Genomic DNA, 22,347 nt, shown 5'->3' on the forward strand with positions numbered 1-22,347 from the left:
CAATAGAAGATCATTTTCACGTCTAGGTGATGTGAAACTACAGGGGGAGGCTGACAATTAGGGCTGAGTATGAACAAGGTACACTGTCTACATGTATGCAAACATCACAGCAAACCCACCACATTGTATAGTTAGCATATGTCCTAAGAAAACCAAAGAAGAATCTATTACAGATAAATTTTGAAAATGTTTGGCATTCTGCATTGCTTGTCAAATACACTACATTAGATTAGATTTTAAAACTATTTCAGGTATCACCAGCAGAGTGATATTTCCTAGTTCCTGCTGAGTGACAGAAAATATACGCTAAGATTGCATTAACAAGACAAGAGGCAGTTGAAGCATTAACTGATTATGTGAAAATAAGAGCACATAGAAATAAAATGTAATCTCAAGGAAATATTACTAATTACCAGAAATATACCGACATCCAAGCAACTGCTACTTACCCTTATCTTAATGACGCCTAAGAATTTTCTGTAATTTTAACTATTCAACATGTAATTGTCTGGAATCAGACTGTTGGGAATGCTAGGCTTCAGGAACTTAAAATCTGTTGTCCCAGATTCCCCCATCAGACACACCTTATATTGGTAGCTCTGAGATAGTGTCCCCATACCGCTGACGTTCTCCAAGTGGCCAGGAAAGTGTCCCTCAGGCACAGAGCAGCCTCCCAGAGAGGCTGCCCTGGCCCTCCTGCACAGTCTGACCCCAACAAACAGCAGCACAGAAAAGAGGAAGAGAGATGACACAGATGCCAAGACGATGACAAGATACAGCGTGAGATTATCTTCGTCGCGTGTAGGATCCAGCGCCACCTCTGGCAGAGGCAGGTAGGGCTGAGAGAAGCCATCCACCAGCAGCACGTGCAGTGTGACACTGGCAGAGCGCGGAGGATCGCCATTGTCCTTTACCAGTAACAACAGCCTATGCTTGGGTACGTCACGCTCGCTCAGCAGCCTGGTGGTGCGCACCTCGCCATTGTGAGCCCACACGCTGAACAGCCCGGGCTCCGTGGCCTTGAGCAGCTGGAAAGACAGCCAGGCATTCTGGCCAGAGTCGCTATCCACAGCCACCACCTTGGTGACCAGGTATCCAGGCTCCGCAGCCCTGGGCACCAGCTCAGTGCAGGGTGCAGAGGTGTTCTGCATTGGGTAGAGCACGAAGGGTGCATTGTCATTGTCATCCAGCACCACCACCCGCACCAGCACCTGGCTGCTGAGCGCGGGCGAGCCTTGGTCTGTGGCACCCACGCGAAACTCGAAGGCCTGCAGGACCTCGTAGTCCAATGCCCTGAGCACAAACAGCTGCCCATTATCAGCATTGATGGAGATGAGCGAGGCAAGGGCAAGTCGCGGGTCTTGGGAGGGCAGGAGCAAGTAGGTGATGTGGGCATTGGAGCCTGAGTCTGAGTCTGTGGCACTGATGGTGCCTATGTGCAGGGCGGGGCTGTTGTTCTCATGGACCAACAAGGTGTAGGATGTTTGGGTGAAGGTGGGAGCATTATCGTTGATGTCAGAGACCTGCACTGTTATGGTGTGCCGGGTTGTGAGCCTAGGTGTGCCCATGTCTGAGACAGTGATAGTGATGTTGTAGTCAGCTATACTTTCTCTGTCCAGTGGCCTCTCTGTCGCTAAAGTATAATAGTTCTCAAATGTGGACTTTAAAAGAAATGGAAGTTCATTCTGAATAGAGCACACCATCCTTCCATTGTCCCCAGAATCTGGATCAAAAATACCAAAAACAGCAACTACAGTCTCCGGGGAGTTTTCAGGGATCGAACTTGAGAGTGTGGAGATGGTCAGCTCTGGGGCGTTATCATTCACATCCAACACCTGTAAAGCCACAGTGCATTTTCCTGAAAGGCCCCCTCCATCCGTGCCTGCGATTTCCATACTATAGTATGGAGTTACCTCAAAATCCAACTTTTCGCTTAGACGTATTTCTCCTGTGACTTTGTCTATTACAAATGGTTGAGAATTTCCATCACCTTGAAACAGAGAGTAGGCTATATTTCCATATATTCCAGCATCTAAATCCCTGGCAGAGACAGTGACAACTAAAGCATCAAGGGGGCTGTTCTCAGGAACCTGCACCTCATAGAGAGATTGTACAAACTCAGGAGCATTATCATTGATGTCCATGACTTCAATTCGAACCGTGCTAGTCCCAGATCTGTGTGGAGCACCTCCATCCAGAGCAGTTAGGATTAAAGTGAGCTCAGGCTGCTCCTCCCTGTCCAGGGCTCTGTCCAGCACCAGCTCTGGGTATTTCCTGCCATCTGAGCGACTGTGAGTAACGACGTGGAAATGGAGGTTTGGACTGACTGTGTAGTTCTGAACAGCGTTGCTCCCTATGTCAGGGTCCTGAGCTGCCTTCAGAGGAAACATGGTCCCTGGCTGGGCACTCTCAGGGATTGTTAGGAGCATTTCCATGTCAGGGAACTCTGGAGAATGGTCGTTTATATCTGTGAGCTGCAGGTCGGTTTGGAAGAACTGCACAGGGTTTTTCAGTATGATTTGGAAGTGCAGCACACAGGGTTCTGTCACTCCGCACAGCACCTCACGGTCTAGTTTTTCCTTCAAGAACAGATTTCCTTTCTCTGCATCCAGCTGCAAGAGCTCTTTGTTTCCTCTGTGGTGGATCCTTGCCCCTCTAGAGGCCAGTTCTCCTACCCTGAGCCCCAGATCTTTTGCCAGGTTTGCCACCAAGTAGCCACTCTCTGTTTCTTCTGGCATGGAATAGCTAATTGCCTCAGAACTAGACACCCACAAAAGCAGCAACACAGTAAGAAAAACAACTTGCCTTTGCTGTGATGTTCTTGCTAGCGCTGTCTCCATTGTTCACCCTGGATCCAGAAAGTTCAGTGTCTTTAAAGTGTTAGAATCCACACACGTGTTTTAATGAAATAGCAGAACTAAATTTTACTCGTTGGCTTCCTGTTGGAGCTATGCGTTCTCTGGTGATTGCTTTCTTAGATCCAAAGTGAACGCTACTGTCTTTTAGGGAGTGGTGTAAGTTCTGATTCTCAGTAATGGCTTCCAGGGCAGCTGCAGAGCCCATTATTCGTACGCTTAGCCTGCAGCGCCACCAAGCGTCCTCATTCACTATTGCATGTACCTTTTTCCTTTGTGTTCCTTTTTCATTCCCTTGTTAAAATCCATTTATTTCACTTTTTATTTGTTTTAACAGTTGGTATTCAAAGTGTTAGAGACCTGCCTGAAAAAATACTAAAGCTTCTCATTTGGGGGCTCCACTTCCAAAGAACATACAAATGCTTCAAAGTTATTGTGACTGTTAAATTGGACTACTACCTCTCCTGACTTTTCAAAAATTATAATACCAGTTTTGTTACTTTTAAGTATAAATTTATTCTGTAACATTTGTGGATCTAACTGATAAATTCATTCATCTTTGCCAACAACCATAGGAACAGGTAGATGCTAATGGCCTAGCCACTTACAACAAAATATGAACTTCACGAAATGTTATGTGAATTACAACAAAAGCATAGATGTTCTCATCTGCTTTTTACAGGAAAGAGGGCAAAATGAAGCTGTTTTTTGAAGTTGTTTCCTCAGTGGAAATGAAAAAGGACTTTAAAGCATTCTGAAATAGTGAGAGTTCTTGGTTAGCAATACGTACACTGACCAGAGGTAATGAACTGTCCTGAGATTGTTCTCTGCCTTCATTATCTTGGTGAGATAATTCCAAGGCTTATATTTCTTTCAAAAGATTTGTTTGTTTTTGTTTGTTTGAGACAGTTTTCTCTGTAGCCCCTGGAACTCACTATGTAGACCAGGGTGACCTCAAACTCAAAAGAATAAAAATCTACCAGTCTTTGATACTGAGTTCTGGAGATTAAAGACATATATCACACACCCACCCAGAAGATCTCTTATGATGCTAGAACTGCAATTTTTCATGAATCAGATTGCTGAGAGAGGAATATCAATGCAACTAGGACAACCATTGATCTCTATAGCTCTGACTGCTGGGAGAGGGGAGAGTCAAGCTCTGGTTGAGCAAAGTACCTTGTTACCAGGATCACATCTGGGAAATCCATGTTCCCATCTTCTTGTTCTATGTGCACTGATACAAGTACAGTGTTAGCTTCTCGTGGGTTCATCTGTCTCATTATGTTTGCTTTTGATATTCTTCCAGTTTTCTTTCTAAAATTCATTCTGATCCCTTTTTGTGAATTTTACCTATTTTCTTTTGAATCCATTCCTCTGTAAAAGCCGTGATGCTTGTATGGCGTCTCCTTACTCTGAGGCACATTTTGATCTTCTCCATGTTTTAGTTTATTGCAGTATTTCAGCAGCTGATTTGAGGTGCGAAGCATCACTTTGGGCACGGCACATGTGTACATGTTCCTGCTGCCTTTGAACTAGCCGCTGCTTGTTTTCCTGAAGAGATAATCCTTACCAGTTTAGCTTTTCCTTTAAATCAGTCAGAAAGTGAGTTTTACACAGGTTGGTGCAGCAGCTTCCTTTATGGACAGAACTAGGGCTTCTTTTCTAGATGCATATGGAAGAGACTTTCAGGAATGTTGACCTTACAAACGGGACGAGTCACTGTAGTGTCCAGTATAAGGATAGATATAAAAGGAGACACAGGATGGTTTCCATCTAAAGGAACCAGAAGCCATCTTTCCTACAGAACATGTCTCTTTAGCCTCTGCAGAAGTGCTTGGCTCTATTTGGGGGTTGAATTTCCTGTGATTTTATTTTACCAACAACTCTGATGAAGACCCCTGACAAGAAATGTGTCCATTTAACCTGTTCCTTGATTGACAGGAAGAATGTTTGATAACTTCAGCAGGATGTAAAGGTGATGACTCTAAAACTGCCCGAGGAGAATCTGTGCAACATACATGCTTCTCACTGGTCTACAAAGTGGCCATTTCTCAAGTCTGGTTCTGTGATTGCCGTGCAACAGGTCGTTGCCTTTCTATCTAATGAATTACACACACAAAAAAACCACTTCTTTTGGTGCTGATTAAAACTGCTTAATTCTCTGTTGGAAAACATTCTTGAAGAGTGTGCGCACTGGTAATATAACTGTACTTCTAAAATAACTTACAAGACTTTAAAGGCTTTGTCTTTAGCTTCATAATTTATGCTTAAAACAGCTGTCCATTTTGTAGAATCTCTTTTAAAATAATTTTTATCACATTCATGTGGTTGCTTTAAGATATTTTTCCCTATTTGACTTGGTATTTAACAACCTTCCTGTGACACACCTCCTTGCTCTGTCCTTTATTTGTTCTGTCTGTTTCTCACTAATCTCTAATGGTACAGGACTTTTTACCAGTTTAGTAGTTGTTGTTCATTGTCCTTTTTAAAATTCTCTCATCCCTTCTAGGATTACAGTTGTGTGATTACAACTTGTTGTATTACAAGTTATACGATCACAATCCTACAGTGGTAGGATTACAGTTAGAGGACTTCTTTATATCCCAAATGTTATCAATATTCTTTTCTATATTTTAATCATGTTTTATTTCTGTTTGGATGTTTCTCCTGGAATCATCTTGCATCCACTTTCCCTATGTTTTTATAGCTATTCCATTAAACAACTTAGTTCTTTGTCATTTTTTTTCAGCTGCAAAATCTACAGTTTGAGATTTTGACTTGATGATAAAATTTCCTTTTATCTATTTTATATACTTTCTTATTTTAACATAATAGCTATACATTAAAAACTATTTGGCATTTTAATTTCTAATATCTGGATCTTTTTGGCCATATGTTTTTATTTTTGTTTTGGATTTTGAATTTTTGTTTTGTGGACATGTGCCTTAAATTTTCTATGGAATTTTGTAAAATTATATAAAAGCTATTGTGGATCGTGATGCTATTGTCTTTCTCTAAGAGAAAAAGATAGCTTCATAATATTTTAAAATCAATATTAGTTCATAAAGGTTTTAAATGGCTCATTTTTTTCTGTCAAAAATGTTCGAGGCATTTTATAGTCAGAACAATATAAGTCTACTTATAAATTACATGACAGCTTCACTGGGCTTGCTGGACCTGACAAACAATTATTATTCAGACAAGTGAGATATTGTTCTTGAGTATTCATGCTCAAAATAATATATACTTCATACAAATAAAACTTTCCTAATCTAAAAACTAAGGTAATTTATAATAGCTGAAGGCTGCATTAGGCAACAAAAGGGAAATTAAACACCAAAAATTATTTTAATGATCAAAAAACTTACCATCACTATCAAGCACTATAAAGTAAAAACCTGAGATTAGCCAATAATCAGTATCAAACATAAGAGAAATTCAGAAGAAATTTCCTTTTTTGAAAGGAAGAGGAAACAAAGAGATTCCAAGAAAATACAGTCTGTTCACTATACTTAGACTTCCACCCATGTGGTAAAGGAAGGAAGTAGAAACAGAAAGTTGATACCCTCAAGAGTCCTCAACTAACTCACAGAAAGTTGGTTCATAATTCTGTTTCTAATATGATGTTTTATAAAGGATTGTGTCAAACCAGTGGTTTAACAGACAGGCTTCACAAAAAAGATCAAGTATATCATATTGTCTTCTAAACTTTTATTGTATAATAATTATTTGAGGAGTTTAATATTACTACCTATGGCATGCCTTTGAACAAATGCACATAACAATCTTTTGGATACACAGTGCTCACAACAGAACAGGGCACAATGTCCATGCACTAATGCTTTAATAAAGTATGTGTTTGCATACAATTTAGGGAAAAAAAGTGTGGTAGATTTTACAGCTTTCAGATTGCTTAACCTAAAAAGGCCAAGAACTCAACGAACTCCCAACAATGTAGCCTGAAAATGCATAAAGTTATATAGTAAAGATATGTGTCGCAAATACACATAATTTTAATTTTTCTTAAGTGCATTGAAAAGTTCCATACTGTTGTAAAGACATTATTTTCATTAACTGTTATGATAATAATCACTCAGACATGCCTAAATATAGAGAAAATGAATATATAATAGACACAACTACAAAATCCTAAGAAAATTAGTATTAATAAGAACATAACAAGGTTAAAGCTATTTGGGATACCATGGGCTGAATTACTGATAGAGAAAAATTTTAGATAGTACAACTTCTTAAAAGAATAACTAGAATAAGAAGTTAACCAGAACTGACAGATGATGGGCCATTTACAATCCTTAGCTGACTATAAAGCTACTCCTACAGTGGGGACTTCCCTTAACTTCTCTCAGATTCTTCCAAAAACAGGTTTGGTATCACCGGATTCAGGAATTTGAACTCACCAGTCCTAGAATCTCCCGTCAGACACACCTCATACTGGTAGCTCTGGGACAGGGTCCCCATACCGCTGACGTCTACCAGGTGGCCAGGAAAGTGTCCCTCAGACACAGAGCAGCCACCCAGAGAAGCTGCCCTGGCCTTCCTGCACAGCCTCACTCCAACAAACAGCACCACAGACAAGAGGAAGAGAGAAGACACAGATGCCAAGGCGATGACTAAGTACAACGTGAGCAAGTCCACGTCGTTTTGCATGGAGTTGCGCGCCACCTCAGGCAAGGGCAGATAGGGCTGAGAGAAGCCATCCACCACTAGCACGTGCAGAGTGACACTGGCAGAGCGCGGAGGCTCTCCATTGTCCTTGACCAGCAGCACCAGCCTGTGCTTGGGCACATCGCGCTCGCTCAGCAGCCTGGTGGTGCGCACCTCGCCATTGTGCGCCCACAAGCTGAACAGCCCAGGCTCCGTGGCCTTGAGCAGCTGGAATGATAGCCAGGCATTCTGGCCAGAGTCACGGTCCACTGCCACCACCTTGGTAACCAGGTATCCAGGCTCCGCAGCCCTGGGAAGCAACTCAGTGTAGGGCGCAGAGGCATTCTGTAGCGGGAAGAGCACGAAGGGCGCATTGTCATTGTCATCCAGCACCACCACACGCACCAGAGCCTGGCTGCTGAGCGCGGGCGAGCCTCGGTCCGTGGCGCCCACGTGGAACTCGAAAGCCTGCAGGGTCTCATAGTCCAGAGCCCTGAGCACGAACAGCTGCCCATTGTCTGCGTTGATGGAGATGAGCAAGTCGAGAGCCAGCTGTGGATCGTGGGGCGGCAGCAGTGAGTAGGTGATGTGGGCATTGGAGCCTGAGTCTGAGTCTGTGGCGCTGATGGTGCCTATGTGCAGGGCGGGGCTGTTATTCTCGCGGATGAACATGGTGTAGGAGGTTTGGGTGAAGGCAGGGACATTGTCGTTGATGTCAGACACCTGCACTGTTATGGTGTGCTGGGTTGTGAGCCTGGGTGTGCCCATGTCTGAGACAGTGATGGTGATGTTGTATTCAGCTCTGCTCTCTCTGTCCAAAACTCCTTCAGATGCTAGAGTATAGAAGTTCTCTACAGAAGGCTTCAGGATGAAGGGGAGATCGTTCTGGATGGAACATGTCACTCTTCCGTTATCTCCAGAGTCTAAATCGGAAACACTGAATACAGCCACCACAGTCTCTCCCGAATTCTCGGGGATAACACTGTTAACTGATGACAGTGTCAGTTCTGGTGGGTTATCGTTCACATCAAGTACCTGAACTATGACTGTACATTTCCCGGAAAGGCCTCCACCGTCTGTGGCCTCTATGTCAACCTCATAAGTATTAATTGTTTCATAATCCAAACCCTTAAGTAGTTGTATATTACCAGTAGTGGTGTTTAGTTGAAAAGTTTTGAGAATTTCTTCAGAAGCATGAAAAAATGTGTATGATACTGCACCAAAATTTCCCGTATCTAAGTCAGAAGCAGAGACAGTGGTAATGACACAGCCAACAGGGCTTTTCTCTAAAATTTGAACCTCATAGAGTGACTGTGTAAACTCTGGGGCATTATCATTTATGTCTAAGACCAAAATGTGGACCTGGGTAGTTCCAGAACGAGGTGGGGATCCTCCATCCAGCGCTGTGAGAGTTAAACTGAGCTCTGGCTGCTCTTCCCTATCCAGAGCTCTGACTAGAACTAGTTCTGGATACTTCCTTCCATTGCTACGATGGCGGGTGTGAACATGAAAATGGGACTTGGGAGAGACCGTGTAGTTCTGGAGTCCGTTTCTTCCCACGTCCAAGTCCACAGCATTTCCCAAAGGAATCACTGTCCCAGGTGGGGAGCTTTCCAGGACTTTCAGCTGCATTGCGTTTTCAAAGAACTCTGGGGCATGGTCATTTACATCTACGACCTCAAGCTCATTTGTAATAAACTGCAAAGGATTATGCAGCAATATCTGAAAGTGCAGCACACAAGGCTCTGTCGAACCGCACAGTTCCTCCCTATCCAATTTCTCAACCAAGAGCAAATCTCCGGTCTGATGACTGAGCTTAAAATACTGTATGTTTCCTTTGGAGATAGCTTGAGCTCTCCTTTCAGCCAGTTCTTCTACACTGAGCCCCAGATCCTTCTCTAGATTGGCTATTACGAAGCCCCTCTCTTTTTCCTCGGCCACAGAATAGTGCCTAGACCCGGACCCAGCAAGAGACCCACCCAGAAAAACAAAGAGAATCAAGACTTGCCTTTGTTTAAGAAAGCGTTCTTCTCTGGCCTCCATTGTATTTCTGCGGTGTATTTCCAAGGGCTTGTAACCAAGAGGGGCCTTATATCTCTCTGTGAAAAGCAAAGTCTTTTGGAGACAGCCTAACAACTAATGTTTTCCGAGATTCCGATTTTCGTGCTTAAAAATCTACTCAGGTTCATACAAGCGGTGGTTTTACATCATCGAATTGCTCTGTGAGTCTCTGAGTACTGAGTGTACAACGTCTTAGTCAACAGCGCCACCATGCGTTCGTTCGCAGTTTTAAAATCTTAGAAAAGATACTGGTTCTGTTACTGGTTTTGATTTATGTGGGATTTTTTTTTAACCTTATCAAATCTCTTGACCCCACTGAAGGAGTTTCTTGTACCACACAAGTTGAACATAAACTAGACCAGTATAATGCACTAAATGGACTTATATTCCTCTAGTAAAAGTCCTAATTTACATGATTTACATTACAAATGTACACATGCTAGGATACTACCCTCATCCGTAATTACTACCTACAAGTTTTAAAAGAATTTAAGTGATAACATACTTATCTCTCCTTTTGTGGTTTTATTTATTTTACATTATTTGTAAAATGTGTGAGTTGCAGTAATAGTAGGAGAAACACTAAGAAAAGTGAAGGCAGTAAAATATGACACTGATGTCGGATGGCTGAGAATGCATAATTGCTTCCATATTTTCATGGCCATGGAATACTTAAGAATGTTTCTTCTTCTTCCACAGAAATATAATAACTATTAGCTTACCCTGTATTAACTTATTACCAGACAGCTATTTAATTTGTAGAAGTTATGCATATAATTGTTGCAAGATTAGATCTACAAATTTTATAGGTCCGCATCTAATAGGGTGTACAAATTTTAAACATGCTCAAGCAGTGTGAAATGTGTGACATAGGAAATGTGCTGTGCACCAAACTTAACGGGGAGTAGTTGTGAAAACTCTTGCCTTGAATGTGGATTGTGAAGGATCAGAAGCATAACAGGTGACACAACCACCTGAAGAGCCTGAGAGAGTAAATATAGGTAATTTAGATAATAAAGGACAGTAGTGTAGTGTCTCAAGAGCTACAGAGATCAGTAAAGTAAAACCCAGGGGAAATTATAAGCACTTGTATTTTATTCTGAGAGCACAGAGAAGCTATTGTAAGGCTGTAGGAAGGCAAAAAAGATGAAGCAATGCAGATAAGATGTGTTCAATCTAGCTCTCTACCCGAGTATCATGGGTATGGTGCACTGGCTCATCACTGAGCTTATTCCTAATATGACTGACATTAAAACAAATAGCAGCAATATTTCTATAATGCTATGTTATGCTATTTGACTTGATAGCAACAGCAAGATAGTTGGTGATCATTGAAACAGTTGATGTCACTGGAGGTCACCTAACCAGGATCCTACATGTGATGAACTGATTAACTAAAGATTTTTGATACTAAGATGGTCCTTTCTGTCACTGCCAATATCAAAACAAGATATTCAAATTCTATAAGGTTAATAGTATATCTCACCCAAATGTACATAAAATTATGCAAAAATGAATAATATGTTGGAAAACATTAAGAATTAAATTTTCTATATGAGGTGTGTCAAAAATTCAACTACAACAAGTGAAGGAAGTTGGGTGAGTAACTTTGGAAACATAGAAGCAAATTTAAATTATAAAATTAAATACCAGAAATTCTGCATTCATTAAGCCAGTGGACAATAGAGGAAACTTGAATTAATCATTAAGAGAGAAAAAGGAAAGCTATGTTGAAAAATAGTGATAATGGAATAATTTCAATAAACTAAAGCAAGATCAGATTACTCGGTGTATGTCAGAATAGTTGGTTCCAGCAAAAGTTCTGTTCATTAAGCATCTTACCATGTTTAATTATCAGTATGTCACGACTAAAACAACTCTTCAATCAATTAGTCAAAAAGTATTAGGAACTTAAAATATCCTGGTGTCTATGCTAATCATGAAATAAGTGGGAGCTACCCATAAACATAACTCAAAAACTTAAATTTCTAAACACTACTTGTATGTGTGTGATTGTGTGTGAGTGTGTATGTGTGTGTCTTTAAATCAGAGCACAGCTTTGAGGAGTTGGTTTTATACTTCCATCGTGTGTGTCTGGGGATGAAACTCAGTTTTCTGGTTTGTTGACCAACTCATTTGGCCCATCACAACCCTTTATATATAAATAAGCATTGAAAAGTCTATGGTACAAAAGAGGAAAATAGAACAAGTCTGTCCAGAAAATTAATAAAAAGGATAACGGACACTGCTTGTGGACTTATGGATACACACACATTATTCATCCAAGGACTTATGGAGACACATACATTTCTCATGGACTTATTCCCAATTGAATCTTTAATTCCCCCCCCCAAATTTTTGAGAATGGAATGCCTAGCTACATACAAATTTTCTAGGTTGGTAAAAGATAAAAGCATAGGATCTTTTGTATATTGTATATATATAGTTCACTTATATTAAAGTACCCAGTAGGTTAATTAACTAGGAATGCCAGTGCAATGCCTGTGATCCCAACACTCTGGATGTAGGAGGGACCTGTCACAAGCTCAAGACTATGATAAGATCTTGTCTCAAAAAAATCTTTAAGAAGTATTGAGTTTCAGCAGAAGAATTTTGAAAGGTTATTTGAAATAAAACATTAAAAATCACTATGCCCTTGAAAACCACTATGCATGTATTCATTAGCTACCCTTTCAATAGCAATATATGATTTTGTCTGAATTTGTTTTGCATTTATAATTTGAACACTTTATTAAACCTAGCAATTAGGATTTCCACAACCTTTAAAGGAACATAAGTTTTGTATGCTGGTACTTTAAAATACACATGTAGATAAGCATGGGAAGAGTGCTATGCTACTCACACTCATGTAAAAATTTACCATCGGCTCCCAAGATAAAAGTTACATTGTCAAGAGACTAAATAAACACAAATAGTTTTGGCTACAAAATATTACAGCTCGAGTATGAAATGAATTATTTTTAGACAGCATTTAAGAATAATCCAGAACTGGAGAAGTTAAACTTCGGTGATGATGCACTAACTTATTTTTTCAGGGCATAGTACCAGCAAAATCCAGCCCTCTGGAAGCAGAGGCAGGGGGATCTTTGTGAGTTAGAGACCAGCCTGATCTGCATAGTGAGTTCTAGGACAGCCAGGGATACAAAGTGAGGACCCCCACCCAAATTTTTTCTGAAAATACAATTTTCACTTTCACATTGTAAGTCAAATAAAATTACAAGACTAAAATTGGAATCCAATCAGCATTTATATTCCTTCTTCCACATACCTTACGATTTTTAGAAATACCAGGAACATGCAAAGGATTGGAGTAGGATCATTACTTTCAAAGAAGAGAAACCTTCAGTTGTCAAAGCAGTACAAACAGGCCTTTCAAGGTTTAGTTGAGACTAGACTTGGTATTTCCTCACCAATGTTTAACTGAATTCAAAACTATCCCTGTAACTAGGGTTTGTATCATTCTCTCTCTCTGAACTCTGAAGAAGAAAACTGGGGATAATTGGTTTTAGGAACTTGAAATCTGGGGTCCCAGTATCTCCATTCAGGCACACCTCATATTGGTAACTCTGGGATAAGGTCCCCGCGCCGCCAACATCCACCAGGTGGCCAGGAAAGTGGCCTTCAGGCATAGAGCAGCCACCCAACGAGGTGGTTCCGGCTCTCCTGCACAACCTCACCCCCACGAACAGCAGTACAGACAGGAGAAAGAGAGAAGACACGGAGGCCAAGGCGATGACCAGGTAGAGTGTTAGCATATCCTTATCCTGCGCAGAGTCGCGCGCCACCTCTGGCAGAGGCAGGTAGGGCTGAGAGAAGCCATCCACCACTAGCACCTGCAGAGTGACACTGGCAGAGCGCGGAGGATCTCCATTGTCCTTGACCAGCAGCAGTAGCCTGTGCTTGGGCACATCGCGCTCACTCAGCAGCCTGGTGATGCGCACCTCACCATTGTGAGCCCACACGCTGAACAGCCCGGGCTCCGTGGCCTTGAGCAACTGGAATGACAGCCAGGCATTCTGGCCAGAGTCACGGTCCACTGCCACCACCTTGGTGACCAGGTATCCAGGCTCCGCAGCCCTGGGCAGCAGCTCAGTGTAGGGCGCAGAGGCATTCTGCAGTGGGTAGAGCACGAAGGGTGCATTGTCATTGTCATCCAGCACCACCACACACACCAGAGCCTGACTGCTGAGCGCCGGCGAGCCTCCATCTGTAGCGCCCACATGGAACTCAAAGGCCTGCAGGGCCTCGTAGTCCAGTGCCCTGAGCGCGAACAGCTGTCCATTGTCTGCGTTGATGGAGATGAGCGAGTCGAGGGCCAGCTGCGGGTCGTGGGGCGGCAGCAGCGAGTAGGTGATGTGGGCATTGGAGCCTGAGTCTGAGTCTGTGGCACTGATGGTGCCTATGTGTAGGGCAGGGCTGTTGTTTTCTCGGACAAATATGGTGTAGGAGGTTTGGGTGAAGGCGGGGGAGTTGTCGTTGACGTCAGAAACCTGTACTGTTATGGTGTGCTGGGTTGTGAGCCTGGGTGTGCCCATGTCTGAGACAGTGATGGTGATGTTGTATTGTGACCTGGTCTCTCGATCCAGAGCTGTGTTTGTCATAAGCGTGTAAAAGTTTTCAACTGAGGGTTTTAGAATAAAAGGAAGATCTTCTTGGATGGAGCAAACCATTTTTCCATTGTCTCCAGAGTCAGGATCTGCAACACTGAACACGGCAATTACAGTTTCCGGGGCGTTTTCTGGCATGTGATCGGTAAATGTGGACATAGTCAGTTCTGGAGGGTTGTCATTCAAATCCATTACTTGAACAAACACCACACTGCTGCCAGAAAGTCCCCCACCATCTGTAGCCTGAACATATACTGGATATGTCTGGATGGATTCAAAATCCAGTGTCTTTAATAAAAGGATTTCTCCGGATGTTGCGTTCATTCGAAACGTTTTCCGAATGTCTTCAGAGGCTTGAGAAATGGCGTAAGCTATTTGTCCATGGTCCCCAATGTCTAGATCTCTAGCAGAGACAGTAGCAACCTGGGATCCAACAGGACTGTTCTCTGGTACCTGAACCTCATAGCGAAGCTTTGAAAACGCGGGGGCATTGTCATTGATGTCTAAGACTTCAATAAGGATTTGGACTGTGCCAGACCTGGGTGGATTCCCACCATCTATCGCTGTGAGTACTAATCTGATTTCAGATCGTTCCTCCCTATCCAGCACTTTGTCCAGAACCAGCTGTGGCAATACTGTGCCATCAGGACTGTCTTGTAGATTAAGATGAAAATAGACATTGGGGCTGATCGTGTAAGTTTGGAGACTGTTGCTTCCTACATCTAAGTCTTGAGCACGTTCTATTAGGAAAGTAGCACCGGAAGCAGTACTTTCTGAAATTTTCAAAATGATTTCTTTATCCAGAAAAATGGGAGAATGATCATTTATGTCCCTAATCTGTAGCTCAGCCTGAAAAATCTGCAAAGGATTTCCCAGTAACACCTGGAAAGGTACCACACAGGGTTCAGCAAGGCCGCAAAGCTCCTCCCGGTCCAGTTTCTCCCTTAACAACAAATCTCCTGTTTGCCTATTGAATTCTAAGTTCAATTTCTTCCCTTTGGAAATGACTTGTGGTCCCCGCGCAGCGAGTTCCTCTACCTCCAGTCCCAGGTCCTTTAACAAATTTGCCACAAAAAAACCGTATTCTGCTTCCTCCTCCACTGAATAGCGCCTAATTGTGGACCCAGCCTGAGCTATGCCCAACAAAACAAAGAACAGGAGGACTTGCCTTTTTTTCAGGATTTGCTCCATTTCCTCTCCAGCCTCCATCACTTTCTGCTCTCCCAACAAACTCGCTCCAGTCGTGGTTCACGTTGTCACTGACTCGCTCTGCAAATATCTTGCAGACACTGGGACAAGTCCACAACCCCCAGGCCTAAGACTTTCCGGAACGAATGCCTTAGAAGGCTTCCTCTCCCCAACTCCTCCCTTTAGTGGTCTGGCTTCTGGACGGGCTGATCTCCGGTTCCTTCTATTTCTGAGGCTGAAGCGCCACCCTGCGTTCTTTTCAAGCATTGTTTTCTCCAAGGCATTAAGAATTCACGTTCATATTTAATGGCCATCTAAATAGCAAATTTTCAATATATCAATGTCTTGTTCGTGTTTTCAAGGCTCTCATTGCTTCTACAGTGGTATGTAAGGCATGGGCAAGGTACTTAAGTTTTTTTTTCCATAGATTTAGGAGGGTTTGAGGGAAATCAACTTTATGACTGAGAGGGTGACTAAGGTACCATAGATTTTAACTAGGAAGTTCCCAGTATTTCTTCAGAACTTGAGTATGTCCACATTTAGATTGTGGTTAGGTTACTACTCTAACATCAAATTCAGCTGCAAAGACTCAACAGAAGACCAAGAAAAGCACAGAACTTAATGAGAATGCCCTAGTGGGCATAGATGTATCCTCATGTATGCTTCCTCTGTGCATTGCTTGAGACCCACATGTCCCCGAAATGGGGTGTGACCAAGTCTCACAAAACACTCCGTAATAAGATCATTTCTGCTTGTCAGTGTCGGTGTTTTCCTTTTCCTTCCTAACAGATAAGACTTTGATATATCTATGTTAAAGTGCTGCATCTATCAAAGTTAATAAGCTCACAATCACAAATGCATTGTAAATATTTAAAAGTCCTTAATTACCTTTTTAAAAGTCTTTAAGAGATGGTTTATTAAATTATAATTCAAGGTATATAAGTTGAAACTTATTGCTAAGTTTAAAAGTTATCTTTAAAAAAAAAAGCTCAGTTAGGGAGAAGTGAACATTCTAGCATGGATTGGAAGGGGGTCATGAGTTCCCCACCCCTGAGAAGCTACGGGCAGTTGATGGCTTTTGGGGAGAGAGAGTCAGTTTTCTTTAAGAGTAAACTATCATCTTCTGGTAGCCAGATGATGCTTCAGTGGATGGATCACAAGCAGGTGTGGATGTGCAGCACAAATTGGAGTGGATGGGTTATTGAATACGAAAAACAGTGTGCAAAGTTGGAGAAGGTAAGGAGATGGGGGTAGATCTGGGAGAAGTTACAGAGAGGAGTGAGGATGTATACGATACAAATGCACTGCGTAAAATTCTCAAAAGAATAAACATGTTTTTAAAAAGAAAGATGATATTGTTTTAACTATATAATATTCTAGAAAAAACAAAATTATAAAAACATTAAAAAGATGCTCATTACCGGGGAAGAGGAAAATGAGTATAAATAGCGAAAACAAAGGATTGTTCAGACAATGAAAATTTCCTTAATTATACTATAACGGTAGATATATGACAGTATGCATTTGTAAAAAAATTAATAGATTTGTACAACAAAAGTCAATCCTAATGTGAACTCTGAACTTTAGTGAACAAGAATGTATCAATATTAGGACAGCAGTGTTACCAAATGTACTATGTTAATAATGGGGGACGTAGTGGAAAAGACAGGGTAGAGGGGACTCTAGGTACTGACTTTCTGTAAGACCCAGAATTGCTCCAAAACAAAGTTATTACAGTAATTACAGTAATCCTTGCTTTAGTCATGCAAGTATATATGACAGGAAATTAGAAGTCTAATTAGAAAAAAAATAGTAGAATGAAATAATAATAATATTGAAAGTAAATGGAAAAGATTTGAATGGAGATGTGGGAGAATATGCTTAAACTGGATTATATGTATGTATTAAAATTGTCCGTATGAAACCCACTACCAGACCAGGCAGTGGTGGTGCACACCCTTAATCCCAGCACTTGGGAGGCAGAAGCAGAGGCAGAGGGATCTTTATGAATTAAGGCCAGCCTGGTCTACAGCATGAGTTCTGGGAGATCCAAGTCTACATAAACCCTGTCTCAAAAAAGAAAAGACAAATGAAAGAAAGAAGAAAGAAGAAAAGAAAGAAAGAAACCCACTAGCATGTACAGTGACTACATTATAGAAAAAAACCTACTTATGTAGAGAAAATACTTATGTGTAAAAAGTTAGAAAAAATATACAGTAATCACAACTTTATCTTCCATCAAAACAAAATAGCTTTTTTTATGTGACAGTTATATACACATTGTTCTGGTTGATTTTTGTCAACTTGGCACAAACCAGAGTCCTTTAGGAAGAGGAAACCTCAACTGATACTTACCAGAATCAAGTAAAGTCTAAGCATGGAGAAAACTAGGTGGCATCTCAGTGTCCTAATTAATAATCATAACCTTATCTAAGTTACTATCTCTAACAAAAAAAAATGTTTGTTCTCAAATTCTCCTGTCTATGAGGCAATGTTCTTTAAGGAGAATGACAAAATAGCAAATACAGCTGCTAGATAGTTTCCTACCTTGTTCCCAGAAGGGGTTTTATTGTGCCTTTCATGTACACTCTTTTGAAAAATGTTGGAGGTAAAGTTGTCAATTCTCTTTTGTTAGAGAAGATTACAGAGTTGGCTAAGCATGTAGAGAGTTTGTGAATAGAGGTAGAAGTGCTTGGGGAGCAATAAGAGCCAGGGGTAGGAGAACAACAGGGATCAGGCTTGATGTCTGAGACCAGGAATGTACTGCATGATGAAAAAGGGAAATGCAATAGGCTGGATAGTTAACTGCTGCCTTGCCCTGTTCCATGCACTTTTACTGCCAGATACTCAGAGCACCTCTGTGAAGCTAGGGGCTGGAAGGGCAGCAGAAGGGTACAAGTAGAACCAGATAGTGTTCATCTGAGTGCATCACCAGAGGATTTGCTTGGGCCTACACAGGCATCTTCAGCTTTCCCAGTCTTTGTGTAGCATATGCCTGCTAATGATGGTGGCCCTACCTATAATGAGTTGACTTTGAGTCTGATAGAAATGCTATATCTAAAGTATTTTAAAGAGGCTATCATGTTGTATGGCTTGCACTCTCCATTTGTTAAAGAAATGGTACATACTTAGGCTACACAGAATTGGACAGCAAATAGGAAATAAGGGGTGATAAGTTCTTGGGGAAAGTATTGATAATGGACAAAGCTGTGTCCATTGCCCCAACATAGAACATCGCAGGGATTGTATTTCCAAATTTATAAGAGGGACCACTGCTGACATACCAACAGCTTGCCCCCAAAATAGTTGTCAAACAGACCTGTATGGCAAGAGCACTGGCCCATAACAAAAGAAAAGTTGCAGGCACTTGAACAACTGGTAAAGAACAGCTCAACATATAAAAGAGTCTACCTGCCCATGGAATTCTCATGTGCTTGATGTAAAAAAGAAATCAGAAAAATGGATGATAATAGATTTAAGAGCAGTTAACAAAGTAACTCAGCCAATGGAACTTTACAGCCTGAATTTCCTTTACCAAGTGTTACTGAAATCATGCCCTATAATAATAATTGACTTAAAATATTGCTTACAGTTGCTTTTTCACAATACCCTTGCATGAGCCTGATAGAGAAAGGTTTGCTCTCTTAATACCTATTCTGAAAAAAGTCCATCCACTGGAAGGTACTTCCAGAGGGAATGTTAAATAGTCTAACTTTATGTCAATATTTTGGGCAACAACCACTAGAAATCATTTGGAAGCAATTGCCTCAATTTATCATTTATCCTTATATGGATGACATTTTGTTGGTTGGTTCTAACAAAAAAGTTTAGAGAACATGTTTAAGTTAATACAAAGAACTCTGTCATACTAGAAATTACAGGTTACTCCAGAAAAAATACAAAGAGGAGATTGACTGAGTTCTTTTGGCTATTTAATCAACAAAAAATTCGACCAAAAAAGGTATAGATCAATAGGGACTAATTGAAAACACTTAATGATTTTCAAAAAAATTAATGAGAGATATTAACTGGCTGAGGACTACAATTGGATTAAGTACATATGGGTTAAATAATTTGTTTCAAACATTACAATGAGATTTAAATTTAAGCAGTCCAAGATGTCTAACAGCTGAAGCAGAAAAGAGTTAATTCTTGTAGAACAAAGACTGCAAGATGCATATGTGGGTCAAATTGATCCTAAACTTGATTGTATTTTGGTCATTTTGCCTTCTATTGGGCAATTCTATTGCCAATTCTATTGGGCTCATTAACCAAAAGGAAGATAGTACTACGGAATTGATTTTTTTTAGCTCAGAAACAACATAAAAACTTGAAGACATATATAGAACAGATTTCTGGATTAAGACTGCTGAATTTGTACTTGATAAATCAGAAATAACTATTATTTATACAGTTGCAACAGGCCATCAGAAATATAAACCATTCATTATTTTATTACTCGTATTCATTCTCATACATGTTTGCCATGTTCATTAGCTCAAAAGAATGATGAAACTGACTAACTACTAATAATAAATGTGTTTGAAGCCTCAAATTTCATGAAAAACACCATATTAATGGAAGAGGTTTAAAGAAAAAAATTCCAACTCTTGAGAACAAGCCAAAGGAAAAAATGTCCTATGTTTTCTCTAAACAACTAAATTCAGTTACCTTCTGATAGTGACCCTAGGGATACCAAAAGAAATGATATCTGGCAGATGGATGTTTTTTCATTTTGCTGAATTTGGAAAACAAATGTATATATACTATCCTATTGTTATATACATGTACTCAGTGTTTCAATGGGCAACCTCTTTAAGTTACAAAAAGGCTCGTTGTGTAATTACACATTGTCCCTTCTCTCTTTTCTCTTCTCTTCCTTGTTCCCTTCCCCTTTCCTTTCTCCCTCTTCTGCTATCTATCTTTGTCCTTTATCCCAGCCCCATGTCCTAAAGAGACAAATAAATCTCCTTTGTACTGAGAATTTAGTCTTAGGATGTTTTGAGATGACTTTGAGGTCCCCTACAGTCATAAAGAAAAAAAAACAAACCAAACAAAACAAAGCCAAATAAAATAAAACAAACCTATCATCTATCTCACCATTTAGGGAAAGAAAAGAGAAGTTTCATCTCTGAAGTCTAAAAGGAAGATCTTTACATTTCTGAACACCAGAAGTAAAGGTATTTGGATACTTCTGCACACCACCCTGTGTGTGCATCAAGTTTGATGTATTCTTTCTCTAAGTTGTTATGGTGTATTATTCAATTTATATTTATACCTGTAGTCACAATACTCTCACCATTTATATCTGTAGTCACAGTACCCTCACCCATGGCTATTTTTCATTGGTTAAAAATTGTTTGTGCATACATGTGTATGCATGCATGGGTGCATGCATGGATGCCATGCATGCAGTGCTGGAAACCTAACTCTGTAAAATTAGTAATCTAAAAAAATCAAAGCAATATACTCTCCCTGCTGAAATCACTACAGTGACTTCTTTTTGCTTTGCTTTGCTTTACTTTGTTTGTTTGTTTGTTTGTTTGTTTGAGATAGGATCTCACTGTGTAGTTCAAGATTGTCTCAAAGTCAAGATTGTCTTGCCTTCCCTATGGAATGCAGGTATTACAGGCATATACCACGCCTCAAATGCCATTGCTTCTGTCTACTTTTACACATTCCATTTAGACTTCTTAATAAATGGCGTCTATCCACACTAAACTTCTCTTTAGTTTTCAGAGCTTTCTGAATTCCTTCTGCTTCAAGTGTTGTTGTTTTGTTGTTTTTACATGATTGTGTTTTCATGTTATCAGCTCTTGCTTTCCCTTGAATACCAGTTTGACTACTGATTTTCCACTAACACGTTATATTATGTAGTCACACATGTATATATGACTGACATATTGCCTTTTCCAGGATAATGTAAATAGGTACCATGATATTCTCCTAATTCATATCCCCATAAATTCAGTCTTAGAATGTTTTAGAAAAAAAGATAATTATATTTTATTTATAGAAATCTGAGTCACAGAGATCAGACTGATATCTCTCTATATACACTGCATTATTTCCAACTTTACTTTTAATCTGCAAATTTTGCAGTAATCTATAACCCTTGCCCTTTGAAGTATCAGCATTTTCCAACATTCATTTATTTAACAAACTTACTGAGAGCTTTCTCCACATAAGAAACTGAGGAAGCCTTTGAGGAGAAGAAATTACAAACAAACTAAATAGTGTCTCATCTTCAGTAGCTGGGAGTGAGAAGAAAAAAATTAATAATACTTCTTCAAATTGATGAAGTATCCTAGCAGTTGGTCTAAATACTACAAGTAAATAATCCAATGGCTCCATGACTCTAAAAAAATAGATTTTGGGGGCTGGGGAGATGGCTTAGTGATTAAAAAAACAGAGGACCCTGTTTCAGTACCCTGAACCCACATGGCAGTTCCCAACTGTCAGTAAGTGTGGTTCCAAGAGATTCAAGGCCCTCTCTGACCTCTACTAGAGCACCTGCACCCATGAGCTGAACATAAACTCATGCAGGCGCGCGCTCGCGCACACAAACACACACAAATAAGATAAATCTTAAAAACTGGGGTTTTATCTAGTTAAAGTAGTTAGGAAAGACTTCTCTGAATAAATTATAAGAATACACTGGCAAAGAAAGGACAAACAGCAATTATAAGTATGCACTGTGTAGTAAGTTATTTTTTAAACAGATAGATATAGAGATAGAGATAGAAATAGAGATAGAGATATATAGATATAGATGCATCATCATTTCTCCTCGTTCTCCCTCTCTTCCTGCCTGCCTGCCTTTCCCTTCCCTCTTTTCTCTCCTTCCGCCTCCCTAGCTTTTTCCCTAAGGACTATATTTGTTCATAATTCTCCTAGACAAGGGAATAGTACTTACTGTTCTACAGCCATAGGGTAGAATTATTTAT

The 22,347-nt window shown here is 40.5% G+C and overlaps 3 protein-coding genes across 3 annotated transcripts; all 3 read right to left on the minus strand.

Annotated features, from left to right (window-relative positions):
• Positions 1-430: 430 nt before the first annotated feature.
• On the minus strand, positions 431-3,017 carry LOC114617217 (protocadherin beta-6-like). The gene has a single exon (XM_028762747.1). It carries the CDS (start codon positions 2,838-2,840, stop codon positions 486-488), a length of 2,355 nt encoding a protein of 784 aa, XP_028618580.1. The 5' UTR covers positions 2,841-3,017; the 3' UTR covers positions 431-485.
• Positions 3,018-5,956: 2,939 nt separating this feature from the next.
• On the minus strand, positions 5,957-9,909 carry LOC114617207 (protocadherin beta-3-like). Its single transcript, XM_028762728.1, has one exon. The coding sequence runs from the start codon at positions 9,564-9,566 to the stop codon at positions 7,212-7,214; it is 2,355 nt and encodes a 784-aa protein (XP_028618561.1). The 5' UTR covers positions 9,567-9,909; the 3' UTR covers positions 5,957-7,211.
• Positions 9,910-12,777: 2,868 nt separating this feature from the next.
• LOC114617212 (protocadherin beta-2-like) lies at positions 12,778-15,565 on the minus strand. The gene has a single exon (XM_028762737.1). It carries the CDS (start codon positions 15,419-15,421, stop codon positions 13,022-13,024), a length of 2,400 nt encoding a protein of 799 aa, XP_028618570.1. The 5' UTR covers positions 15,422-15,565; the 3' UTR covers positions 12,778-13,021.
• Between the last annotated feature and the right edge of the window lie 6,782 nt (positions 15,566-22,347).

This window comes from Grammomys surdaster, unplaced genomic scaffold (assembly GCF_004785775.1).
Source record: "Grammomys surdaster isolate TR1022 unplaced genomic scaffold, NIH_TR_1.0 135, whole genome shotgun sequence".
In the NCBI taxonomy this organism is placed as follows: Eukaryota; Metazoa; Chordata; class Mammalia; order Rodentia; family Muridae; genus Grammomys; species Grammomys surdaster.